Source organism: Acanthisitta chloris, unplaced genomic scaffold (genome assembly GCF_000695815.1).
Source record: "Acanthisitta chloris isolate BGI_N310 unplaced genomic scaffold, ASM69581v1 scaffold30279, whole genome shotgun sequence".
Lineage (NCBI taxonomy): Eukaryota > Metazoa > Chordata > Aves > Passeriformes > Acanthisittidae > Acanthisitta > Acanthisitta chloris.
In genome coordinates this window covers 11,948-20,756 of record NW_008691325.1, presented here as the reverse complement: position 1 = coordinate 20,756, position 8,809 = coordinate 11,948, and the positions used below count along the sequence as shown (strand labels likewise).

The window sequence follows — 8,809 nt, the reverse complement described above, 5'->3', positions numbered from 1 at the left end:
CTGAACCAGGAGCACTGGAGATCATCTTTGAGGAGTCAGTTGTTATAAACAAGGTTTTCTTCTTAGCTAGAGAAGAGTCTGCAGAGGTGAGTGATTCCGGCCAGCCAGAAGTGGCCTTATGACCCACAGGTGTTGAGGGAGTACAAACCCCTGTCTGAGATGATGATGCAAAGCCACTGAAAGGACTAAGTTCAGCTTTCTCAGCAAATGCCAGGAAAGGGTTTGAGGGTTCCTCTCGTGATAGCTTTGGGGGCTGTAAAAACAGGTTTTCATGACTATCTGGGGGACGAGTATTCAATAGACCTCGTGAAAAGGCTGGAGTGAGTGTAGGCATAGATTCCACAGGCAGCTTCTGCTCCACCGAAGTACCAGACTGGGCTCCCGGTTTAGTGTCCGCTGAAAGAATTTTACCTTTACAGATCCCAGCACCCACACTCTCTGCACACTGCTTGAATGAGTCCCGACTAGAGACATCTTCAGTCAGGCTCTCGGAAATGACTGTGAAATAGTTACTGGAAGGAAGATTTTGGGACATGCACTGAAAAAACAAGTTCTTGGATGGGTCAGAATCTTTCTGAGCCTCTTGTCCAGTACTACAGCCAAAAGGAAATCCAGAAGGCTTGCTTTCTGGAGTCACCACTCCATTTGATTGGCTCCTTCCAGCCCCAAATACCAAGGACTGGGAAGCACTTTGGAGAGAGACTCCAAATCCAGAAGGAGCCAAAAGTGAATTTCGGGAACTCTGAAACAAAATTAATAAGCATTAGCCTACTAAAAAATCATTGTTTAATTCAAGAATTACTTTATCTAATTGTACAGCTAGCATTCTACTTATTCATCTGAAATAGAAACTTCCAGGAGACCTATCTACAATGAAGAAACTTCTTTAAAGATTCCTACCCACAACCTACTGAATCTAATGAGTGTCCATTACATAGTAAAGACACAAAGAGAAAACAAACACAATGTCTTATTACGCTTTAGAACAAGGGTGAGACACAAGACAAGGTGAACTAATTCACAGAAAAGCAAGTTATTTAAACTGCTGATCATTTACATTCAAATCAACAAGAAGGCAACCGTAACTGAAACCGGTTTGCAACAATCTCCCATCTTTCATCTTCCTCCAAGATCATCCCAATTAGCTTCTGCTATTTAACGAGCACCCCTGAAATAAGTAACTTAGTTTGCAAAGGTAATTAAAGAAAGCAAGCCCTCTAGCAGTTAGAACAAACTGCTCCCGCGCCCAGCAAGCCCCATCTGCTGACAGAAGACAGATGCCTATGACACGGTGCGTTCCAGGGGGTTACTCAGTAGAGGTTAAGCACAAACGCCTTAATCTTTATGGTCTTTAAATACCGCAAAGTTTTCCAACTTGCAGATTTCTACTGGAATCGTAACTGTGACATGGGATATTCATCTGCACTTTTCTCAACTGAGCCTTGTTCAGATTTTTGAATTCTGACAGTCCTACTGTAACTAATTATATGCTGTGACTAAGTCCTCATACAATCATTTGGATTTGTTCTATTTGTTCACACAATCATTTGGATCAGTTCTACTTTCTTTTCTTTGAGCTTCCACTTAGAAATCTGATCATGACTCATACACTTTTATTTTAAAGTCATGTTAAATGCAACCACAGACTCTGTGCAATACATCCTACTGGTCACCAGGGTCCCTGCACACCTACTATAACGCACACTGCTGTTTAACTTTTTCCCCTTACCAACCTCCAGCTGTAGTAATTTTAATAACATACTAATGTTCCCAATGACAGTTCTTCCAGATATTAGAATTTCAGATATTTCTTTTAAGAAACAAAGTAATTTTTAAAAACTGAGTTCTAACAGTTTTAAAAGGAATATGAATATGAATGCAAACCAAGCTTGTTGACTAATCTCAAGGACCAAATAAAGTGGACAGTCTGAGGCAGCAACACATGAACTATCTGCAACACTCGTACTGATTTATGTCAGCTTCCCTCCCTCAAGGAAACTACAGTTTAAAATGGACTAGTGGCCTGCCTGTCAGTTCTGAAGCCAGATGATTAATGTTGTAGGAATATGAATATGAATGCAAACCAAGCTTGTTGACTAATCTCAAGGACCAAATAAAGTGGACAGTCTGAGGCAGCAACACATGAACTATCTGCAACACTCGTACTGATTTATGTCAGCTTCCCTCCCTCAAGGAAACTACAGTTTAAAATGGACTAGTGGCCTGCCTGTCAGTTCTGAAGCCAGATGATTAATGTTGTAAAATAAGTGATTTGGGAGAAAGGGATGGAAAGAGGGAGAGGTGCTACCAAAATTTCCCAGTACAACTAAAGTTCTTCCTTAATACCACTGATGAACGAATTTTTACCTACACAGTGAGTAGCTGCTTCCAACTCTGATTTTTTTTCATTTTTGTGGGGGTGAAGGATAGAAGAGTGAGCAGGTTATATTATATTACAACATGTTATACTATGCTCATTATGCAACACTCCTGTTTTCAACAATTCTATTTCCCCTTTACACCTTAATGAGGTGAGGAATCTTTATCTCAAGGTAAACATCTAACCTTTCCACCCATTCCATTAGTTAATACAAAAGACAGGAATGACAATAATCTATTTAACCTCCTGATAATCACCTTGGACTTTCTAAGGCATGTCCCATTTTCGTCTCTTTTTTAATACAGTGGACTGTGTGATTCTTAATTTTTGTTGCACTTAATGAGGTGAGGTTTTGGGTTGGTTTTTATATGCCTTTGTTTGATTTCTTAAAGTCTTCTATTCTGTTTTTAACACGGCTTCCCTTCTATTTTTCCACTCTTTACCTTGAAAACAACAACACAACTAAAAGGTCTTCAAGATGCTTCCAGACTGAGCCCTTCATTAAAATTTATTCTAAAGGTATCCATCTCAAAGAGTTTAATTATTTCTTTGTTTTCAGTCCTCAATAGTAAACAGTGCAACTGGTTCATTCTTCTACCACAGAGATATCATAGCTGTATGACACAAGCTGGACATCTATAAAAGGTCCTCTAAATGTAGGCTCACTGTTTTTCTGGTTTTGAGGCTTCCTTTTTGGTAACTTAAATGTCCAAGTCACTGCACATTCTCATGCATATTTGTTTACATAAAAGGGAAGAGACTAAGTAGGTTATCCGTCATATGACACAACAAAATTAATTAAGTGCAATGCTTAATGTGACTTTAAGGCTGCATTTCTCAGATTAAGGCTGAATAAAGATAAGAATACTACAGTTGTCTGTTACAACTTCTCCACTAAATATCAGTATTTTCTTTTGAGTAATTTCTCAGATCAGGTAACAGGTTTTCTTTGGGAGGAGAGAGATTTATCAGAGAAAACGTGGTTTTCTCAGTTCTCTGGATACACGTTGTAACAGGAATATGCTGCAGAACATCTGTGGCAAATATGTAAGTCTTTCTTGAATATGCTGGATCATGAGCTACTCACCTCTCCCTGGGCTTGTGATCGGACTGTTTTCAGTTTCTCCTGTCCAGTAACAGCTGGCAAACTGGTATCAGAGATTCTCACGGTCGTCGGTGTCAACGCAGTTGTACTAACTGCAGTTGTAGAAGTCACCATGCCTTGGCCAACCTGTTCCAGCGATTTTCCTGCCTCTTTACATCCAGACCCAACTAGTAACGCTTGTCCAGAAACAGAGGAAAATGGAGTGAAGGGCAATGGTGTGTCACCACCAACAGGCTCATCCTGGACTACTAGTGTTCGGCCATTCTCTTTGGTGTAAGTAGCAAAGCGAATATTGCGATTAATCTGAGGAATGAATGAAGGCAACTGCTTGGCCCTTGGATCCAGTCCTGCTTCAGTACTGGAGGGTCCTTTCCAAAGACCTCGGCTTGCCTGACCTCCATCACTACCATTGCTATCCACCTCACCCCTCTCCTTTAGCTTCTTTGTTGCAGGATCACACCCAGAATCTGAAGCATTTTTCCTCCTCCTTCCATCCTTTCCCTCCAGACCTTCTTTCTTCTTTTTCCCTTTACATGACGATTTAGCTGCTTTTAGGCCCCCTCCCTATAATAGACAAAACCATGCAATCACTAAACAGAACAATCAGGATACCCATTCAAAGAACATTCTGTTAGAACAGAATACACTACACTGCTCTGAAGCTTAGGAACATTTTATCACAAATTGAGATATCTAAGGAGAGATGCTTTGTGAACACACAAGTGTAAGTGCAGTCTTGTCTTTTTTGGTACTAGAATAGAATCTGTACAGCAAGACTTTTAGCTGAGCTACTATGCTGTAGCATGTACCACATCATGGCTAATTTTGAGAAGCATGCAATACTCCAACATAATTCTTCGTAACATATGAAACCATACACTAATTTTTGCTCCAAGTGTAATCCCTGCAGTTCTTTTGAAGGGCACACTTTCTGTCCAAAACCCAAAGCCCACAATATTTAATGACAGGAGATAGCTTGCCCTTTAGCCTGGAGTAAAAGCACAGGTTTAAATGTTGACATGGAAACATGAAGCAATGAAATGCCACCAGCACACAGGCCTGCTTACAGGACATACAAGCCACATGGCAATTTTTAGAAATGCCTGAAAGGGTCTGTGAAGCAGCACAGAGTGGTCCTGTTAGAAAAAGACAGCAATCATAGGCATTCTTTATCAGAGCATCACACCTTAAAACGGAGCACAAGCACCATGGTACGTGATGCCCTCCAACATCCATGGTGAGCTTACTAAAACAGGCCTGAATGTAAAGGGGAGACTGTTTAAAGAGAGCTATGACCATCCTAGAAGTGGAAAACAAAATTTTCCTGTTCCAACTGGAAGAGGAGAATTATTACCAAAAATCCACAGTGAATTTTTCAGTCGTTTCCATGTTTTTCATGTTTTATATCTAAATTTTTACGAAGCTTCACCCTGTATATACAAGACCTGGACAGCTGTACTACCTCGCTGGGAGACGTGTTATCCATCACCACGTGAATCAGTCGAGGATCCACCGACTTTATCTCACCACTCTAATTTTTATGCAGATTGATGAGGACGAAGGAGAAAGAAAAGAGGAGGTTAATTTTTAATTCAGAGTATACAGGACCAACATGAGACTTCAAACACAGGGTTACCCCTCTCCTACTTACCTTTTCTTTCTTTCTCACTTTCTCAGCAATACTACAGCCTTTACCTGCTATACTTTTGCTGCTTCTCTGTTCCAAAAAACTTTCAGATTTGATTCCTACCACTGTTTCCTTGTATTCCTTGTCATTTCAATTTCTCTCCAAAGTACTATGCTGATTTACCACACCTGGTATACGTTTTCCCCTGTGCCCTAGCCACAGCAGTAGCTGGAGTGCAGGATTACTGCATGTGTACACAGGACTTAGTGGGCACATTCAGTGCATTCATTCTGCACATGGCACTGGCATGGGACGCAGGATGGGACCTGAAAAACCAAGACAAGTGCTGCTGCTACATTACTTTACACACAGCGCCACAGACCTGCTCCCAGCTGTTCTCAAAAAAGGCAGCCATTAGGAGCAGGCCACTGGTAAGACTGAAATACCTGTCAGACTGCACAGCAGCATTTAATAAAAACCAGCTAACTCCAGCAGCGCACAGATCCTGTGCTGTTCACCGGTTTACTGACAGGAACAGGGCAAAAGTAAATCACCTAAGCTAGAATAGATAAAATCAAATTTATTTAAGATTAAGACTTCATCTGTTATGCTGCATGTCTTTCAAACCACTCATACGGTCTGTCAGATGGAAACTAAGAGAAGGCACAGGAAGACCAAAGTGTAAGAGATCCAGAAGGTAGCTTTCTGTGCAAGAGCATGGTCTCCCAGCCAGAGAGCCACTTCCAGTGTTCTTTCATACAGCACTCATTTCCAAAGAAATGCTTATAGCTTACTTTTTATAGAAATTGGCCTGTGTAACATTATCTACGTTGGGAAGTCATCATAACAGGAATAAAAAAATCAGAAAAATCCTGTGAATCACATGAATAATTACTCATCTTCCAGAGCAAATAACAAAGAACCAAAAGCACAAGTTTTGGTGAAGCTGTCATTCTCCAAAGCAGTGCTTCATATTTTTACCTCAGTCACAGACACCTCCATAAGACGAGTTATTGGGTCTTGGTGGCTCACAATACCACAGAGCCAGCTATTTTCATCCTCTGGTTGGTAAACCTTAACTCTTTGGCCCTGGACACTGTAAGGACCTGGAAAAGAAGGACTTTGAGTATTATTTTGCAGACAAGCTTTGTGTCATACTAGTTAAGTCATACAATAAAAGAGCTCTGTGCACTTAATTAGGGCTTGAAATGCCATCTTTCAGATGAAAAGAAATTAAAACACTAGGGCTCCTGCTGCAAATCCTGTGCAAGCAAGCATCCTATCTATCCTAAGAAGCCAATAGGCCCTCATTGCTGTAACTCAAAGCTACTGCAAAGACAAAATGAATACAGTTTACAAGTTAAAAAAAATCTTAAAAAGTGAAATATCAAAGTCAACTCACTCCTTTGACAAAATCGTTAGATGAGGGCTCCTTGTTAACTAACCTCTTTTGCTTTCTAACCTACAGGTTAGTAATTATGCAGCAGCAATCCAGTGGACAGCCATTGCATTCTGACTCAGTCCAGATGTGTCAAACCCCAGCAGAAACACCATGCAGCTCCAAGCAGAAACATAAAATTGCATATCCAACATCTCTAAACCAACCAGTCTGTTACTTCACACCGGTAAAGGATCATCTACAGAAAGGTTTCCTCTGGCCCTGCCCTACTCCACATCAGCATGCAGAGCTTTCCTCCTGCCCTAAGTCCAGACAAAAAAACCTTCTGCCAATATTAGATCGAAGTTCATATGATCCAGCAATCTGTATGTTACACAGCCAGAATTAGGCACTCCAGGGGAAGGCTTCAAACTGGACAATTCTAAAGCTATTTGCCCATGTAAGAAGTATTGTCCTCATAGAATTTCTATGACTTAATTTACCAAAAGGCAGCAAATTCACATTAATTACACTGTCCCTCAAATGTAACACAGTGGCCTATCTCTAAGGTAGCCCCCTGGCACAGGAACTCTAGATAGAAAATTGGTTTAGCACTTGACCAAGACCAAAATCTGACAACAAAAGCCACAATCAGGCTCAACCCTAAAACACAATCAAGACAACAGACAAGGTGTTGTCCACATCATATTTTCAACTTAAGCTATTCATGTGTTAATTATTAAAATGCCAAAATTTGAATTGACACTGCAAAAGAAAGTCTTTGAGGATCAACGACTACAGAGCAACTTCACATCTGAATTTCCAAAATTACAGAACAGAACCACAGAACAGGACCGGAACTCTAAAAATTCGAAACTACAACTTATAATAGGGGAAGCCGTAAATACAGTGACATTGTCCTGCAACTGCTTACCTGTATCTGTAACAAAACAATGCTTCTGCGTTAAAAACTTGCAAAACACGGAAAATTGACCTTCCAAATCAAACAGTAACAAAGACTATTACTATTTTCCTTCATAAATCTCAGCATAGTCTAACTGTTCCACAACAAAGTAGCTCTGAAACAGAAAACACATTTCTCACCTCTACTAAATATCTCCTGAAGCTTCTGGTCGCTGATCAGTGCATTGACAGATTCTCTTAGTGAAGGCTGTTCCTGCAGAATCTGATTTTGACTCTCTGTTCCCATCTGCCAACAATAAACAGTTTTAACACAAAAGTATAGTCTTTTAAGGTTATAGAATCATTAGTTTTTAAGGGACAGCTCTTCTTGGACTGCTGTCAGACTGACAAAAAAAACAACAACAAAGTAAAATTAAGAAAAAAAAATCACTGCACCTGCCAGGAGGAATAGAAGGATTAGCTATGCAAAAGGAGACAGTGCCAGACAGTTAGCACTCCAACTGAACAACGGGAAGAGAAACCAGGACTTTTCGAATGCAAATGGAGGTTAGTGTAAGGTCTTGGAGATGCAGGGAAACAAACACATGACAGGGCAGCTAAAGGACAAAGACAAGGATATGTCAGGAGACAAGTAAGAAAAAAAATAATCTGACAGCACAGCACAAAGTTCAATTTACGTTTTAACTGAAAACAGTTCAAATACCTGAAACAAACGCAATCCACTGGCATCAGACAGGAAACGTAAATGTCTGTCCAGAAGAAACTCCACTGGGACCACAGAGCCTAACCCCAGCTTATCTACTAGAGGAGTGAAAGTCTGTGATGAACAAGAATAAACAAAGCTTATCAAATCACCTGAACACATAAAGCCCAAAACCAGCAGATTTCACATGTTTAGATTCAAAAAGTTTAATTTCTCAACTGGTTCTGCCCAGTGCCTGAGTTTTAACGCAATACATTACTCATTATGTCTAAGCCAATAATTCTTGCATATTACAAGAAGGAATTACAGGAAATTGGCTCCACTTCTTCATTAGAACTTGAAGCAGAAATGAAAACACTTGTTGTGGTATTTGTTTTTTCATAGGTAAGCACCTTCTGATGCTCAGGTTTAAAAAAAAAAAAAAAAAGCAGCTTTGGTTAATGGTTCAAACTATCTTACATACTTCAGGCATAGCAACCTGAAAGGAGTGTTTTTATTCTGGTACAGAAGTCAGCTGCAAGTAATTTATATTATTATTATTATTATTATTGGGGAGCTTTTTCTTGCGAGTGTTTTGTGCAAAACTGAAGTTCAAAACAAGTATACTGCTGATGTTCAAGATGCAGAACAAGTCACTAAAAACACCTAGCAGAATCAGAATGATAACCCTTATAACACAACTTGCTCATGGC

General features: G+C 40.1%; 1 protein-coding gene across 1 annotated transcript in view; it reads right to left on the bottom strand.

Moving 5' to 3' along the window:
• LOC103809365 (lysine-specific demethylase 3B-like) overlaps nt 1-8,225 on the bottom strand; it is a gene marked incomplete at its 3' end in the record, with an annotated part of 12,934 nt that extends 4,709 nt beyond the window's left edge. Inside the window, 7 exon segments of the mRNA XM_009082193.1 lie at nt 1; nt 3-742; nt 3,468-4,049; nt 4,948-5,016; nt 6,094-6,218; nt 7,595-7,700; nt 8,118-8,225. The exon segment at nt 1 is cut by the window's left edge and continues 496 nt beyond it. Of these exon segments, the coding sequence (XP_009080441.1) occupies nt 1; nt 3-742; nt 3,468-4,049; nt 4,948-5,016; nt 6,094-6,218; nt 7,595-7,700 (1,623 nt within the window).
• Between the last annotated feature and the right edge of the window lie 584 nt (nt 8,226-8,809).